This window comes from Budorcas taxicolor, chromosome 3 (genome assembly GCF_023091745.1).
Source record: "Budorcas taxicolor isolate Tak-1 chromosome 3, Takin1.1, whole genome shotgun sequence".
Taxonomy (NCBI): Eukaryota; Metazoa; Chordata; class Mammalia; order Artiodactyla; family Bovidae; genus Budorcas; species Budorcas taxicolor.
The window spans coordinates 110,024,538-110,042,506 of record NC_068912.1 but is presented as its reverse complement, the minus strand read 5'-3'; the positions used below and the strand labels follow the sequence as shown (position 1 = coordinate 110,042,506).

The window sequence follows — 17,969 nt, the reverse complement described above, 5'->3', positions numbered from 1 at the left end:
GGTCTCTTTCATATCTCTGGTCTCAGCGCCCAGTACTCGGCCTGGAAGAGAGGGTGGCGTCAGTGAGTTCAGTGACTAGGGACGGAGAAAGGCTTCGCGGAGGCAGTCGCTTTGCAGCCGAGGCTTGAAGGATGAGGGTGATTGGGAGGAGAGGTGGGAGGCAGGGCCCCTGGGTGATGGGGCTCTCGGAGTGTGTGAGGGTGGCCTGGGAATGAGGTGGCAATGTGCGCGTGGCCCTGTGCGAATGGGGGGAGGTTGTGTGTAGGCTTGGAGGAACATGTTTGGGGAAAAGACAAGGCCGGAGGCTGCTGCGGGGTGGGGGTTGGGGGTGTGTTGTCCTCCCGCCCCGCCCCACTTACGCCACTGCGCGGTTCCGCGGCGCCTTTACCGGAGCCCTCCCGCCGGGCTGCATGGCGATGGGTGACCGCCAGGGGCCGCTGCCTCCGGTCCCCGGTGCCCCCGCCCCTCTCCATTGGCCTTTGTTGCCGTCGGAGCGCCCCGTTTGACTCGTTCCCGTCCGCCCCCTGGGCCTGGCGGTCGCGCCTGCGCACTGGCAGCTGGCCGGGCGCTCGCAGGGGGAGCTGCTGCAGGCTCCGCGGCGGCGGCGGCAACGGAGGCTGCGGGGGCGGCGGCGCGAGCGGCCGGGCTTGGGGGGGCAGCCGAGCCCGGCCCGGGAGCCCAGGCAGCAAACGTGCGGGGTACCTAGGCCCCTCACGCTGGACTCCACAGTCTCCGGGCCGCCTGATCTCCGCACGGGTATATGGGATGGAAGCGGGACCCTCGGGAGCAGGTAAGGGCCCCCAGGAGCGGGGACGGTGCATGCTCCAAGGACTAGGGGACTCTCGCGTGAAGAGCAGGGTTTCGGAGTGAGGAAGGGTTTCCTGAGTGGGGAACGGGGCTCTTCTGAGATGGGGGGCCCAGTTTGAAGGGGGCTGTGTGCAGTTCCGGGGGAAACCTTGCGAAGGGAAGCTCTGAGACGGGGGCCATTTATCAAAGGAGCCTGTATGCACTCGTGGAGGTGGGAAGTGCTTTGGAAGAAGGGCCTGAACGCACAGGAGGACTCCTGGAGGTACCAGGAGGCCTAGGGAGAGGCCCGGCAGGTGGCAGGGGGCGGGCTCCAGGTGTCCAGGAGAGGGAGGTCGACACAAATGGGCCCAGAGCTGCCGCATGCCCTGGGCGGGGGCTCAGCCGGTATGGGTTGGGCTGGGTTGATGTCTTTTGGGAGAAGGCGCCAGAGCTGGGCTGTGAGCTCCGCCCCAGCCGGGCCTGACGCGGGGGCGAGGGTCAGGGGGCAGTGGGTGGGGATCCAGTCCTGGGATTCCCCCCCTTAAGTCTGGGAGCTGGAGTGGAGGCGCCGGAGCATGCGCGTAGGTGGCAGCTGGAAGGGGCTGCCCGATGTGGTGGGGGCGTGGCCGCCCGAACCCCCCTACCCCTAGCCCCGCCAGGTTGACTTGGTAAAAGGAGCGCGCTGATGGCTTGTAGTCTCTCTTAGGTTATGCTGGCAGGACACAAATGGAAATGGGTCCCTTCCCCATCTTGGGCGTCTTTGGCTTGGCTCTGAAACCTTCAGTCTCAATTTGCCAACACTAGGTTGAGGGAGATGGACAAGTTTCTTATTCTGCCACTAGGATGAGGAAAGACGGATGGGAGCAATGTTTTAGGTTAGGGACAGGTCCTACTTGAAGACAGGCCTTAGAGAATGTATTGGTTGCTGAGGGACCAAGGCCAGGACCTGGTTTCCGTAGAAGGGATTGTTTGCCTGGTTTGCATGTTTCTGGTTCAATAGTGAGCAGAGTTGGGATCTTTTAATCCAAGGATAATGACCTCTCTATTGAATGTTTCCTGAGTTGACAGCCTAATCTTTCTATGCCTTAATGTTTTTATGGTTGCTGTCCCCTACTGGGTATCTTTTCTTTTTGCTCTCTCTACTCCCCCAGAAATTGTCAGAGCCATGTTATTAGACCCAGCGTTGTCAGGCGAGCCTTTTGTCATATATAAGTTGTATGGGATAGGGGGAAGTTTATAGCCTCCACCATAGTGTGTCCCAGGTGATAGCCTTAACTTCTCCTTATTCACCATCAGGAGAAAAGGAGATTAGAGGGGAAACTGAGGCAAGACTGTCCCAAGAAGGCCAGAGTCCCTGGATGGGGTGAGGGTGGTGGCACCTCCTGTGTCCTAGCCGTTCTTATCTTTTTGGTGGGAGGAGCAGTCTGGAATCTTTTAGATCTGTCTCACTACTTCCGTTTGATCTGGAGGGGAGAATAGAATTTCCATTTGGGACATGAATTTTATTTCATTTGGGACATGAATTTCATTTCTGGTTGAAGCAAGGATCTTTGTCTTTTATACCAGAGCTTATACTCTTAAGGAAATAACTCCTGCCACCTCATTCAAGTCATTCATTCAGTGATCTTTAAGTACTTAGCGACTACTTTCACCAAGATGGAAGCAACCTTGTAAAGGCTGTATAAGCCTTAAGGTGGAATGCAGGGGGCAACTGACTTCAGAAAACTATTAATACTTCCTTTTTCCCTTAGGCCCCTCTCTCCCTTCCATGAACTCTCTTGGTTTTCTGGGCTGGAGACTACTTGCAGCAACCCCTGGAGCTAGAGTAGTAGGACACGGAAGTCCAGACGGATTGGTGGGAGCTGGCACCCATACCAGACTGCTTATGGTTTTATTCTGATGAATTCCGAGTGGTCTCGAGAGTGATGAGAAAATTGACTTTTTGTTTTTGGTTGTTGTTACAATAAATAAGCTTCTAGGGAAGGAACTAGAGGCTGGTATCTGGACTTGGCTGTAGCCTAATGGGGCAGCCTTTACCTCATCAGAAGGTGTGATTGAAATTAATTCTGGAAGCTGTGAGTAGAGGGATCCCATAACTGCCTCCTTCCTAGGCTAGGACTGTTTTCTTGGAGGTTGGAGGACACAGTACACAAAGCAGCGTGTTGTCTCTGGCTTCACTGGGCTCAAGGCCAGATGTGCCGTCTGTGCTTAGGTGTGTTTCAAGCACATATACTGGACTGGGAGCTCCTAGAGGGTGGAGTTGGTGTCTGATTTATCTGTGGAACCAACTAATGGCTAGGCCTTGACACAAGTACATCTTTGTTTTTTCAATTGAGTCACATTCCATTGTGAACATAAATGGTTAAGTACATTGTATGGATATCTAATAATTTGTGTGTACTTCGTGTGTGGATAAATTCTTTTTGGAGAGATTGGGCTCTTCTTCTTTGCTTACTGGACAGCTAATCTAGCCTTGAGTTTGTCTTTTGAATGGGCAATCTAGCCTATTGGTAGGTAAGTGAGCCTCAGAACTGCAGGGAAGGGGTCCCTGAGCCAGGCCTTTAGGCTGTTACTTTTTCTTCCCAGGGCTGGCTGGGGATGGGGGAGGGGGAGTGTCCTTTTCAGAGCCCCTCCCTCCTTGCTTTTGTCTGCAGAGGACGGCCCCGCCCCCTTCCCTCAAGGCCCAAGCTTTGTCCTCGGTGCTGGGGCCCTCATCTGCATCACAAAGTGGCCGTCTGTCCCTGTCTGGGTCTGAAGGGAAGTGTCTCCCTTTCTTAGACTAAAAGCTGGGGGCAGGGTGGGGTTGGGGGAACTTTGTACTGCCATAAGACTTGCAGGAGGATGGGGTGGGAGAGAGGTTCTCTCTTCCTCCTGCCTTCCCTAGTTTGGGTATGAAGGGGAGGGTGGGGGCCTCCCTGTTTTCCCAGAGCCTCCTAGGAATGGAGGGTGCCTAAGGCTAAGCCTGGTGTGTAGTCGTATTTCTGAGGAAGAGAAGACTCTGAGACTAGAGTGTCTGTCCCATCCCCCATCATTTCTACCCAGCCCCTAGCTCTAGGGGATGTCTTTCTCCCAAGACTCCAAGCAATTATTCAGCCTGGGAGGCTAAGGAGGTGAATGGAATGTAAGAACGTGGGGAGGGGAAGGGTATCTCTTACCAGCTACTTCCTTTAGGGTCTTGTTTGAGCTGGATTTATAATTGTTTCTGAGCAGTTTGCAGGTGTGTGTGCGTGTGTGTGTGCTTGTGCTTGTGTGTTCTTTGTGGTATGTCTACAGTTCTGTTTGTTAATTCGTTTCTTCTCTGTGTGTTGAACACCTTCTGTATGCCCGACACTGGAGATTCAGCAGTGACCAAGGCAGATACAGTCTTTGTATCTTTGAAGAACTCACAATCTAGGTTGGTGAGGGCTATGTATACGAAGGTAAACTGTCCAGTTCTAAGTATGTGTTTGGATGTGTATGTCTGACTATGGCTTGTATATAATTTCTGTCCAGCTCTTTCTACAGTAGGTGGCCAGGTGCTAGTAGTTAAGCTTTTACTCCCCCAGGTAGCCGAGTTCTGAAGGCCTTTTCTCCTCAGGCTGGGCCTCCATTTCCCTGTTTCCCTGTAGGGTAGGCTTGACAGGTGGTTAGAAGGAGACATAGCAGTTAGCTCTGGGAAGCATGCCCCTCCCTTGAAGGGTTCTGACCTCTTCCTGACCCCCCCAGCTGAGGATATGCCCCTTCCCCCCAGCCTGGCCAACTGTGAAAGCAGATCTCTGATAATGGGAGGTTCTTGGCTGTTTTATACCTCTCTCCTCCCAACTGGGTTGGTCCTCTATTGGCCAGGACAATAGTTGATGTGGACAAAGGGTTCTCTTAGGCAGTTTTCCTTTTGTCTTCCCTTTCCCCTCAAGCTAGAAAATAAAACCAGGGGCAGCAATCAGGCTGCTGGCATTAGAGGAGAAAGTAGTGGGAGTTGGCCCAGCCCTAGCCCTTTCTCAGGGGCCTCCAGTGTCTTAAAATTGATCCCTACTGCAACTGTTGGGGCCCTCTGTGTGGAAGAAGATGTGGGCCTGGAGAGAATTTTGTATTCTTCCCAGAGCCAGTAATCTCATCTTCTCCAGCATGATAATTGCTGCCCCTCCTTCCTAAATCCTCTACTCTAGCCTGCTCTTGCCTTAGTCACCTATGTTTAGCCTACCTTCATTCCCTAGATTTTTCTTCTTTTGAAATTGTGCTTCATTCTCTCCTCACTTGCAGGAAGTACCTGCCTAGGCTGTCAGCTCTAACCTCTCTTGCCCCAGCCCCTATTCCAGCCTTTCCTCCTTCCCAATTCAAGCGTTTTTCTGCTGTGACCTCCAGTTCTAGCGCCTTTAGCAGCTCCCTGTTTCAGCCTCCTTTCGTTGGTCTCCAGAATCTGTCCTGTTAACCTTTTCTCCTTTTCCAACCTCAGCCATTATGTTGCCTTAATCTTTTCCCAGACATTGGCCTTCTTCCTTGCTTGTTGCCCTGGCACTTGGCCTTCTTTAGGTCTTCCTCCTGCCTGCAGTTGGAGGAGCTTTAAGGTGATGCTTTTTTGTGTGTTCAGGATGGTGATGAGTGAAGTGAGCATCTAGCTGACAGATAGTAAGGTCTGCTGGATACCTGGTGGAGGCAGATGTCTCAATCTAGTAGAGGAAAGAAAGAGCCAAATTTAGTCCCTTTATTTAACCTGTAATAGGAAGTTATTATGTACTCACTTGATGAATTTAAGATAGATAACAAGGGTAATTTTCCTAACTGGAAAAAATTAAAAAAAAAAAAAAAGGCCTGGGTTTCAACCAGTGGAAGTCCTCATTTAGGTTGGGTAGACAGGAAAGAGGCTTCCCCTACACTCTGCTGTTCTCATTCTAGGAGGCCTTGTGCTGTCTCTGATCAGAGTGGTAAGGAGATTACCAGACTGTACACTCACCAGGCTCTCTGTCTTGCAGCTGCAGGTGCCTACCTGCCCCCCCTGCAGCAGGTGTTCCAGGCACCTCGCCGGCCTGGCATTGGCACTGTGGGGAAACCAATCAAGCTCCTGGCCAATTACTTTGAAGTGGACATCCCTAAGATTGACGTCTATCACTACGAAGTGGATATCAAGCCAGATAAGTGTCCTCGCAGAGTCAACCGGTAAGTGATGCACAGAAGCCATTAAGTCAGGTAGTCCTTATTTTCCTAAGTCTCATAGCCTTCAAAGAATCCAGAGAGGTAAAAGAAAAACTCGTTGAAGGTGATATCACCAAATTCAAGAACATTTTCAAGGAAGAGATTCTAACTTAAGGTAAATGTTGAAATAGATCACTGGATTTGGCTCTATGGAGACTATTGATAACCTTTTGCTACAGCTGTTCCAGTAGAGGAGTTGGGCTAGTAATCTAACAGTAAGTTAAGGAATAGGGGCTTCCCTGGTGGCTCAGTTGGTAAGAGTGAGTTAAGAAATAAGTGGAAGATGATGTGGTAGGGATAGTGAAAGCAGATAGCTTTTTGCTAGATAAGTTGATAGTGAAGCATGGAAGAGAAGGAATGTGTTGGCTTGAGAAGATTCTAGGGCTCAAGCCTGCTGCATTTCATTGTTTGTGGAAATGAATAAATGAAAATTTTTTAAGAATGAGACGTGGATATGTTTATAAACCAAGAAGGAGCTAGTGTAGGAGAAGTTAAAGGTACAGGACAGGGAGGAAAGGAATGAGTGGGATGTTCTGGCTAAGGCAGGAAGACATACAGGATACACAGTTTGAGGAATTAGCCTTAGAAGAAGTAATCGTTCTTCTCAAAATTAATTTATTTTGTTATTATTTGAAAACTATTCATGCACAATATTAAAAAAGTTTTTAATATTACAGAAAGAGTAACAGTGAAAAATGTCTCCTATTACCCTGACTCCAGTCCCCTAGTCCCTTTCCCCAGATGCATTCATTATTACCCTTCATACACTTCCAGATATTTTTCTATACATATACAAGCATATTTGTATACAAACATTTTAAAACACACGGAATATAGAATCTTATACATCTTTCTCTGCACCTTGCTTTTTCCACTGAGCAACGTATTTTGGAAAGTGATACATACCAGTACCTACAGGTTCCTCATTCTTTATTATAAGATATTTAATAATAAATCTATTCAGGAGCATTTAGGTCAAATCTAAACTTGTGCTACAAAATGAAACTGTGTAGAATATTAATAGAGATATTTTTGCTCTCAAGTATGAATGTATCTGTAGGATAAAGTCCTAGGACTAGAATTGCTGGCATAGTACATTTACAGTTTTTGAGGTGGTGCCAGTTTGTTTGTTTTTTTTAAGGTAAGTTGTACCAATTTATATCCCCATTAGTAAGGTGTCCCCCCATATCTGCACAAATTCAATATATTGGATTTTTTAATCATTGGCATTCTGGTAAGTAGAGAATTATATCTTAGTCTGATTTTAAATTGTATTTCTCTAATGAGTGATGTTGAACATATTTTCAGATACTTAAAAATTTATACATAGAAGGGATATTTCAAGTGTGAGGGGAAAGAAAAAGGAAAGGCTTGTGTATATAAATGTGTTTGTTTATATGTCTGGAAACTTGAGGGTGGCCTTGCCTTCTACACTGTACTCTTTTCAAAATTATTAAAGATGCTTTTTGATCTGAGGTAGGATTGGGTTCTGTGGAACCCATTACGGGGGTAGTGGAGAAGGTTTGACACAACCTACGAGGATGGAAATGATCAGAGTTAGGAAAAAGATTGCTGGGCGGCACTGAGGCCTAATTGACATTGAAAGCATGTGTTTACAGTTGGCTTCCAATGTATATTCTCAGTCTTTTTATCCAGTAGTGTTCAAGATGTTTGATTTTGAAAGTGAAGGGGTCAGATGGGTTGGGATTTTGAAGGATAGATGGATACTCTGGAGTCTAAATAGCAGAGGACAGGAAGTGAAATCAAGAAAGAGATAATAATGGAGAGAAAACAGGATGGTAGAACTAAAGGCTTCAGAGAGAGATGGAGGAGATGAGGTTCTTCTTCCACACTTGATTCCTATTCCAATTCAGGCTTCTTCCTCTACCTTTTTTGATTATCATCCTGGGGATTGGAGCAGCCTGGATTTTTGTTCCTGATTCTGGATAGACCCTGAGATTAAGCCCTTCTCCCCTCAGCTTCCTCTTCTGTTCAGAAGGCACTCACAGTCACCCTTTTGGGTCCTTTGGAGCCTTGGTGATCCAAGGACCAAGAATACCACCTGACAGCACGTTAGAGATGGAGAGCATCAGACTTAGCTCTAAATCTGCTGAATCAGAATCTGCATTTTGTATCTCCAGGTGATTCATATGCAGCTTGAGAAGCACTGTTATAGTGATTAGTAGCTGGTAGGACAGAGTTAGTGGCTGGTAGGTAGATGGGACATTGCCTGGACTTAAAATTAGTTCCAGAAGTTTGAAATAGTAGTCTTTCAGCTTCCTCTGGCCTTTCCCATTCTCCACAGGGAAGTGGTGGAATACATGGTCCAGCATTTCAAGCCTCAGATATTTGGTGACCGCAAGCCCGTGTATGATGGAAAGAAGAACATTTACACTGTCACAGCACTGCCCATTGGCAATGAACGGGTATGGTTGGGAGTCATGCTGGACCTGTGTCAAGGGTCTGGGGAGGGACAGAGCTCAAGTAGGCCTATTTGGAGTCTGGTGTCCGGACATCCCTTTCATTGTTTGTGCTGAGAAAGTGTGGTTTAGGTTGAGGGATGGGTAGGTGCTTATGTTTATTTAGCCTACTGTATGTCTGTCTGTGTCCCAAACAGACTGAGATTAGACTTAAAATAGACCTGAAGGACTTCCTACTAAGTGTGTTTGAGAGGGGCAGAGAGATGCACTGAGCCAAGGTGGCTGGAGACTTAGGGGCTGGATTTACTCGGAAGTCTTCATTGTGAGTCCTTATCAGCCTAAGAAGCTGATTCTTGGCAAATCTTAGGGGTTAGGGACAGGGCAAGGAACATTGAATTGTGGGAAAGCACTGGAAATCTTTCACTCCTTTCTCTTTCCTGAAGGTTGACTTTGAGGTGACAATCCCTGGGGAAGGGAAGGATCGAATCTTCAAGGTCTCCATCAAGTGGCTGGCCATTGTGAGCTGGCGCATGCTGCATGAAGCCTTGGTCAGTGGCCAGATCCCTGTTCCCCTGGAGTCTGTGCAAGCCCTGGATGTAGCCATGAGGCACCTGGCATCCATGAGGTACTTGGTGTGGTTAATATCTGGGCTACTAGTGGTGGCAGAAGTGTACGGGAGGAGGAGGGAAATGAGCATATATTTTAAGGTCCCACAGTATGCCTTTCAAATAAAATATTCTTTGAAACCCTACCGTATGCCAGGCAAGTGTGCATATACCGTGAGGTGGTACCAAGCTTTGGCCCTGTCCCTTTTAGTTATTTTTGGACCTCACCCCATCTGTCTCTGCAGGGCAGAAAAAGGGTAGAGTCTTGTACACGGTCAGTCACACAACTAGTAAAAGATGAGAGCTGGAATTAAAGCCCTGGTGTCCTGCCTTCCAGGCCAGGGCTCCTCCGTGCCCAGGATGCCTCACAGGGTGGGGGCCTGTGCCCGAGGGACCAGTTCTCTGCCTGTCCCTGCCAGGTACACCCCTGTGGGCCGCTCCTTCTTCTCACCGCCTGAGGGCTACTACCACCCGCTGGGGGGTGGGCGCGAGGTCTGGTTCGGCTTTCACCAGTCTGTGCGCCCTGCCATGTGGAAGATGATGCTCAACATTGATGGTGAGTGGGGAGAGCTATGGAGCCAGGGGCACCCTGAGTCCAGTGACCACACTCCCAGCCTCATCCCTCCCAGCTCTGTAACCACACTCCTAGTCTAATCCCTGCAGCCCTGGGAGCCCTCCCCCATCCCTATACCCTATGAGGAAGAGGGTGTAAAGAGCAGTGCCTCCCTTTATTCTGGAAGACAGAATCTGAGTTGAGCTGTACCTACCCTGTCCCCACAGTCTCAGCCACTGCCTTCTATAAGGCACAGCCAGTGATTGAGTTCATGTGTGAGGTGCTCGACATCAGGAACATAGATGAGCAGCCCAAAGCCCTCACGGACTCTCAGCGTGTGCGCTTCACCAAGGAGATCAAGGGTGAGGACCCAGCCAGGTGGGGAGGGGAATCAGTGCTCCTTTCTCGTGTGCGCTTCACCAAGGAGATCAAGGGTGAGGACCCAGCCAGGTGGGGAGGGGAATCAGTGCTCCTTTCTCGTGTGCGCATCACCAAGGAGATCAAGGGTGAGGACCCAACCAGGTGGGGAGGGGAATCAGTGCTCCTTTCTCTTTAGTTCTAAAAGGAAATCCCCTTGGGATATATTCAGGCGAGAGGCCAAGCCTGGGCACATGAGCAACCTTTTCCAACTCTGACAAGCAGTGTGTGTGTCCCAGGCCTGAAGGTGGAAGTGACCCACTGTGGACAAATGAAGAGGAAATACCGCGTGTGTAATGTTACCCGCCGTCCTGCCAGCCATCAGACGTAAGTTGATGGGGCTGCTAAGCCATACCACTGGTGGAAGAGGGCCACCAGGAAGATATTTCAACATATTCCGTTCACACTCTCCATCCCCCCACCTGGCCCTGAGGATGAGCTCTGTGTTTGAAGATAAACTGTAGGAATTTGGCATCCCTCCCCTAACATTCCCAGATCCATTGATAGAGACTGTCCCTACCATTTTTACCTTCTTGGTCTCTACCTTTCCTTCTTGGACTTTTACTGTAGAGCAAGTGTCTCCCTGGCTTCTTTCTCAGTTCTATAAATGTTAGAATCTCTCTGAACTTACTCCTGAAACAGAAAGCTGAGATCCTGGGTTAGACCTTGGGGAAAGTTGTCACTGATTTCATCTAAAATCTTCCACTTCAGACTGTGCTGGACCATGAGTGACTACTGTGTGTTGGACTTCATGCTCAACATTAGAAATACAGATGAATCAGATATGATCTGACCATTGTATAACTTGTTTTTCAAATCTTTGGCTTCACTCTTGAGCCCTGTGTTGCCTCTGCTTTCCCGTGAGTGGCAGGAGTGTTCACAGAGGCTGGAAAGGAATGAAGTCAAGTCTGGCCTTGTGCATGGTTATAGGTCTAGAAAGGTGTTACTGAATGCTGGACTATGACACCTCTTTCCCTTCCCCCAAACAGGTTTCCTCTGCAGCTAGAGAGTGGACAGACTGTGGAGTGCACAGTGGCCCAGTATTTCAAGCAGAAATATAACCTGCAGCTCAAGTATCCCCACCTGCCTTGCCTGCAAGTTGGCCAGGAACAAAAGCATACCTACCTGCCCCTAGAGGTGAGGCTGCCAAGTAATGGCCGGGCTGGGGAACAAGCATTGTACCTGCACACAGATCGTCAGAGGTCTGTTCTTCCATTTATAATCTCATCATTTTAAGGCTTGGAAAAGTGATATTCTGAGAGGTCATTCTGTGAAACGCAGTCATCATTCTTACCTGCTGAATTCTTTACTTATCCTCCATCCTGCTCTCATGGTTTTTCAGGACTTCCAGGCAGAGGCGAAGCTATATGTATTTACTGTTTAATAAGTAATTAGTCATTCAGGACAGAGATTTCAGATACCTGCACACATGTCCGTTATTTATTTATTTATTTTTTCATTTCTGTATGGCTTTATTTATAGTTGACATACAATAAACTGCACATTTTAAGTGTACCATTTGATGCGTTTTGACATCCCTACAATAAAGATAATGAACACTCTAAGATACACTCATGTCCTCTTAATTTCTCTTTGCCTATCTGGAGCTGGGAACCCTAAATAACCTAAAGATACAAATGTACTTTATTTTACAGATATTGGAGGTGAATGTTACCTGTAATGGAAATCCTATTTCCCCAGTCATCAATGTGTTTGCTTTGAAAAAGTTTTAACCAAGATTTGTCATATTTTTATGCTTCAGCCAACCTTTGAAATTCTGCAATTAAAGAAAGAATAGTAATGCTCTTTAAGTCATAGAATGCAAATGAAGAACCACTAGTCTGTATTTGGTTTGTTATATACTAGCCATAATGTTTCGGAGAAGGCAATGGCATCCCACTCCAGTACTCTTGCCTGGAAAATCCCATGGATGGAGCAGCCTGGTGGGGCTGCAGTCCATGGGATCGCGAAGAGTCAGACACGACTGAGCGACTTCCCTTTCACTTTTCACTTTCATGCATTGGAGAGGGAAATGGCAACCCACTCCAGTGTTCTTGCCTGGAGAATCCCAGGGACGAGGAGCCTGGTGGGCTCCGGTCTGTGGGGTCGCACAGAGTCGGACACGACTAAAGCGACTTAGCAGCAGCAGCAGCCATAATGTTTAGGTGTTCCCTGTTGGCAGCCAGGATGTCTACTGAGAACCTACCTCTGACTGCTTCATTGTCTAGTCCAGTGCCTCTCAGAGTGTGGTCAGCAGACCAAGAGCATAGTTATTACTTGAGAGCTTGTTTGAAATGCAGAATCTCAGGTTCCACCTAGGCTTGCTTTATCAGTATCTCTTTTTACAGAATCCAAAGATTCTGTCAAATATGAATGTTTATGTTGACGAAGCACTAGCCTAGAGTACTGTCTTATTCTCTTCTAGCAGTGGGGGTCAGATATCTGGGACCTAAGCCTTCTGTGAGCTTTTGGGGTTTCAGAACTAACCAGAGGAAGTTAGGCTGAAGGGAGAAAGAAGAGATCCCCAAACCCAAGAACTCTGACATAGTTAATAGCTGCTGATGCATAGAAAATGAGGTGAGGACAGCATGTTCTCTGAGATGGAAGCAGAAGTCTTTAGGGGCAGTTCCAGCTAAGTAGATAGGCTTTAGGTAATAGCTATTGCAAGCTGAGATCTGTTAGCAAATTGACATGATTTCTGTTTAAGCAATAGTTTCCATGGTGAATAACTTATATGATGACATATTTTGATTTTTACTGTTGCTTGTTTATTTAACAAATATTTATTGAGCTCCTGTTAAAGTTATATACTCCGAGGTGTCAGGAAGGCAACAAGAGAAGCAGGGTCCTTACTGTCATGGAGCTTAAAATCTAGAAGGGGAAAATAGACAAATAAGCTAGTTTCAGATGGTGATAAGTACCATAAGGTTAAGGTGAGGTGAGGTGAAGTCGCTCAGTCGTGTCCGATTCTTTGCGACCCCATGGGCTGTAGCCTACCAGGCTCCTCCGTCCATGGGATTCTCCAGGTAAGAATACTGGGGACAGTCATAAAGTGGAGGGGGTTGGAGATTCACTTTAGTTTTTGTGGTCAGGGAAGGCTTCTTTTAGGAGACATTTGAGCTGAATCCCAAATTATGAGATAGAACCAATCTTTTAACAACCTGAAGGAAGAACCTTTCAGGCATGAGTTTAATAGCAAGTACGTAAGCAGCAGAGAGCTTGGATATTCTTGAGAGAGACAGAAGGACATAGTGACTGGCATGTAGTTTATGAGGAGAAAAGTAGGAGATGATTTTGGAGAGAGGTACAGGGTCAAATCATACAGGCTATTGTAGGTGATATATTTTTTTCAGAATAGCTTTATTGAGACATAATTCGCATCCCATAAAGTTTGCCCTCTTAAAATGTACACTTTGGTGGTTTTCAGTGTATTTACAGAGTTGCATAATCATTACCATTGTGTGATTCTAAAGCATTTTCATCATCCATCCCCCAAAGAAAGACCAAACCCATTAATAGTCACTTACCATTCCTTCTGTCCTCCACACTAGCCCCTACTAATCTCTAATCTGCTTCTGTCTCTACGGATTTGTCTATCCTGGACATTTCATACAAATGAAATTATGTAATACATGGCCTTTTTAAACTGGCCAGTTTCACTTAGCATAATGTCTTCAAGGTTCATCTACGTTGTAAAGTAGGTCAGAACTCCCTTTTTAAGGTTGAATAATATTTCCATGTATGTATATAACACATTTATTGATGGATACTTGGGTTGCTTTCACCTTCTAGCTATTATGAGTAATGCTGCTGTGAAGATAGATGTACAAATATTTGTTCTAGTCCCTGCTTTCGTTTCTTTTGAGTACATACCCAGAAGTGGAATTACTGGATCATATGGTAATTCTGTGTTTAATTTTTCGAGGACTCACCATACTGTTTTCCACACAGGTGTACCGTTTTACATTCCTACCAGCAATGCACAAGGGATCCAGTTTCTCCACATCTCTGCTTTTTTTTTTTCCTAGTGTTGATTCTGTAATTGAAATTATCTGCACCTTTAAATTGCCTTCAAGAGAGCAACCTTACAAATTTTAACAATTCTGGGTTTTCATTAAGTAAATTGACTAATGTGTATTCTTTGAAATACAGAGTTTAAGGGTAGGTGACCTTGTCCTGGTTTTCCCTACCATTGTTCACCATGAACTCTGGAAATTAGGCAGAGAATCAGTACTTAGAGTATTGGCCCTATGGGAGCAAGTTTTACATTTCATTTCATCTCAGTCCTCACAACAGCTTTAAGAGACAGCTAGTGTTTTTTTCCTGTGACTAAAATTAAAGAAGCAGAGTCTTAGAGTGGTTAAGAGTCCTGCCCAAGGTAACGTCATCTAGAATTGGCAAAGCTGGACTTCAAACTCAAGTCTTCCAAACCTGTTGTTTCTCTCTCCTCTGCCAAAAGGCTTCCTGTTCACGGCTTCCTGAATATCGTATGTGTTCAGGAAACAATAGAATGGAAATCTTATATGTCACTAGAAAGTCTTTACTGGCCTCCACTGTGTTCTCTTAGGCCCAGTACAGAGGATCCATGTGGTAAGATGTTCCTCATACCAGCAGAGGACACCGTCAGTCAACAGAGACAGTGATTTCTATAGTCCAAGGGCTCAGTGATCACCTGTGTACTGGGGCTTAAGAACTAACCAGGTGTAGTTCTCCTGGTGTGTTGCAGGATGGAACAACCTGCTGCCTGCTACCATTGGACAGCTGCCTACTAAGAATCCAGTTTGTGTATATTGAGTTTTCTTAGTATTAAGAAAAGTTCTAGTTCGGGTCCTTTGGTAAATAATAATTTATGCTACAACTTACTAAGTGTTTGGGGATGGCAACCCACTCCAGTATTCTTGCCTGGAGAATCCCATGGACAGAGGAACCTGGCAGGCTACAGTCCATGGGGTTGCAAAAGTCGTACACGACTTAGTGACTAAACCACCACCACTGAGTGCTTACTATGTTCAGAACTGTACTTGATTCTTTAAGTGTTTTATTTTATTTAGTCTCCAAACAATTGTTACTGTTCTCTGTATTTAACATATGAGTCCTGAACCCACATCTGGCTCTGGATCCTAAGCCCTTAATCACAAAGTGGCTCTATAGTCTTTTGTATTGCACATGAATGCTTTCTAACTGACCTGTCTGTGAACAAGAGATTTTGTAGTTCATTTCTCAGGACCGGCAGCCAGGGCCTTTCTGTGGGGCTCTGGGTACAGGGTAGACTCTACTCAAGCCAGCGCTACCTGTTCTTCTCGTTTCCTTAGGTCTGTAACATTGTGGCTGGGCAGCGCTGCATTAAGAAGCTGACTGACAACCAGACTTCAACCATGATAAAGGCTACAGCTAGATCGGCCCCAGACAGACAAGAGGAGATTAGCCGCCTGGTCAGTGAGGATGCAGAGAAACGTATGCTTGGTGCTCAGTCATGGAAGTCCCTGGTAGCAAGTAGATGCTTCTCTGCCTTGGCAGGACTCTTAGGAAAACAAGTCTGGATTGGTTACCTGGGACTGCTCTTCCTTCTTGACCCTGTAGCTGCTTTGCTTCCTATCTCGCCTTTTCTCCTGTATTACTTCCCTATGTCATCTGCTCCCACTTACCTCATCTTCCACTTTCTCCCCCTTTCTAGGGGTATTCCTTACCAGCCTCAGCTGCTCTTCAGGGCTTTCTGCTTGGGACCCGGAGGGTGAGCAGTATTGCCAAGCTACTGCTCTCCTGAGATCCCCTTCTTTTGTCTTGCAGATGAAGAATGCCAGCTACAACCTAGATCCGTACATCCAGGAATTTGGGATCAAGGTGAAGGATGACATGACGGAGGTGACGGGACGAGTGCTGCCGGCGCCCATCTTGCAGTATGGCGGCCGGGTGAGCAGGGTCAGGGCCAGACAACGTCTCTGGGGCTTATGGGGGGAGGTTGGGTTGTTATGGCCAGTGGCTTTTGCTCCCCTACCCACCTGGCTCTATTGAAGCTCACCTGGGCACCCCCTCTGCCTATCCCCAGAACCGGGCAATTGCCACACCCAATCAGGGTGTCTGGGACATGCGGGGGAAACAGTTCTACAATGGCATAGAGATCAAAGTCTGGGCCATCGCCTGCTTCGCACCCCAAAAACAGTGTCGAGAAGAAGTGCTCAAGTAAGGAGGTTGAGTGTGTGGGTGGAAAGGTGGGAAGGACCGTAGAGTTGCCTAAATTCCTCTACTCCCAAGGGGCCAAGATTTGCTCTGTAGTCTGTTTTTTCTGACTTTTGACTCTGCCCCCTGTGCTATCTGGCTTAAACTTCTTCCTGCTTCTTTTCTGCCCCTCTGTGGTCAGGAGTCTTGATAAGGAGCCATATCTGTGTCAGAGATGATAATTTCAGGACATGAACCTCCTAAGGGAGACCTGAATTGTTTTATTGTTGGAATATTTAACATGGGTGGTAAATAGTAGTAGTGATGACTATAATATTTATGCTGACGTTGTACCTAATTTTATGTTTTCTCATTTCATCTTCACAGTGACTAGTGGTCGTATTTCCATTTTCAGCAGACTGAGGCTCAGAGAGGTTAAGTAACTTGTACAAGGTTTGCATTATCAAGAAGGTGTCAAATTGGGGGCAAATCAGATCTGAAGTTTCAGAGCTTATATTCCTGATTAGAAATAAAAGTTCAGCTGGTACTCTGAGCTGTCCTTTCCTATGGACAGAATTTGTTCAGTTGGGTCCGAGTGACCTGAGTTAGGTGAACAAGAGTTGTAAGGGCCTCTGAGCCACCTGTGGCTGAGTAGCTGGGCGTAGATGACAGCAATGAAGAAAGTGACATAGTCAAGCGGCTTAAAGGAATCGGTTAGGGGAATAATGGTCTTGAATGAGTGAGTGAATAAGTGAATAAATCATTGACCCTCCCCCTGCAGTCTTCTTTTTTATTTTTCAAATACCACAGAAGTTACCCATTAGAAGTATGCAGTTCAGTTCCTGCTGCCCTTTGAAGTGCTGGCTCTTTGTTTTCTTTGGATCTGGAGTACGGTCAGTGCATTGTGGAGCTGAGAAAGAATCAGTGGAGCTGACCACTTTGGGCAGTGATGGGAATCAGTAGAGATGTGTGCCCTGGTGGCTTCACCTGACCTTGGGATTTTCATAAGAGTGGATCACAGCAGCCCCTGATGCATGTGGAGACTGTGGCCCTCCTTCTCCCCTCACAGATGCACAGCTGCCTCCGTCACAATTATAGTTCTCTTAAATGAGTATCTCTTATCTCCTGTCCTGAGTTCTTGGGATTTTGGCCCTATTTAGGCCTGCTCTAGGAGAAGGCGATGGCACCCCACTCCAGTACTCTTGCCTGGAAAATGCTATGGATGGAGGAGCCTGGTAGGCCCCATGGGGTCCATGGGGTCGCACAGAGTCGGACACGACTGAGCGACTTCACTTTTACCTTTCACTTTCATGCACTGGAGAAGGAAATGGCAACCCACTCCCGTGTTCTTGTCTGGAGAATCCCAGGGACGGGGGAGCCTGGTGGGCTGCTGTCTCTGGGGTCGCACAGATTCGGACACGACTGAAGTGACTTAGCAGCAGCAGCAGGCCTGCTCTTAGCCTTGGCCAGGCTTTGGAGGTCTGATTTCTTAACCGGTATTAGAAAGGCTCTCAACTCTGTGTCACCTTGTTGGTTGTTCTGTGCTGGGTATGTCTCTCTCTCATTCTCATGTCTTGCCCCCGTCCTGTCCTTTTGAGGAGCAACTTGTTGTTTGGATATTTTGGGGCACAGAACCTGATAAACCTAGAATCTTTGATTAGGAAGTAGTCAGTTCATCAGACAACAACCTTCTTGCAGTGATCTCTGGATGCAGGGGGTAATATGTGACTTGTATACCTGGGCCAGTTGCTTGTATAGTCCTGGGCTAAAGATTCAAGATTTGGGACTTCTCGGCTATGGCAGTGAATGAGATTGTCTACGGAAAATGTACATAGTGAACAGAGGCTGAAAACAGAATCCAGA

General features: G+C 47.1%; 1 protein-coding gene across 2 annotated transcripts in view; it reads left to right on the top strand.

The window, feature by feature from the left end:
* Positions 1 to 685: 685 nt before the first annotated feature.
* LOC128044395 (protein argonaute-1) overlaps positions 686 to 17,969 on the top strand; it is a 31,603-nt gene continuing 14,319 nt past the window's right edge. Inside the window, exons 1-11 of one of the 2 annotated variants that reach the window (XM_052636581.1) lie at positions 686 to 790; positions 5,736 to 5,919; positions 8,261 to 8,381; positions 8,819 to 9,000; positions 9,400 to 9,536; positions 9,761 to 9,895; positions 10,190 to 10,277; positions 10,940 to 11,087; positions 15,263 to 15,382; positions 15,738 to 15,860; positions 15,997 to 16,130. In XM_052636581.1, the coding sequence (XP_052492541.1) occupies positions 766 to 790; positions 5,736 to 5,919; positions 8,261 to 8,381; positions 8,819 to 9,000; positions 9,400 to 9,536; positions 9,761 to 9,895; positions 10,190 to 10,277; positions 10,940 to 11,087; positions 15,263 to 15,382; positions 15,738 to 15,860; positions 15,997 to 16,130 (1,397 nt within the window). In that variant the 5' untranslated portion in view covers positions 686 to 765. Of the gene's footprint in view, positions 791 to 5,735; positions 5,920 to 8,260; positions 8,382 to 8,818; positions 9,001 to 9,399; positions 9,537 to 9,760; positions 9,896 to 10,189; positions 10,278 to 10,939; positions 11,088 to 15,262; positions 15,383 to 15,737; positions 15,870 to 15,996; positions 16,131 to 17,969 lie in introns of both variants that reach the window. The other variant, XM_052636580.1, reaches the window with a different exon arrangement.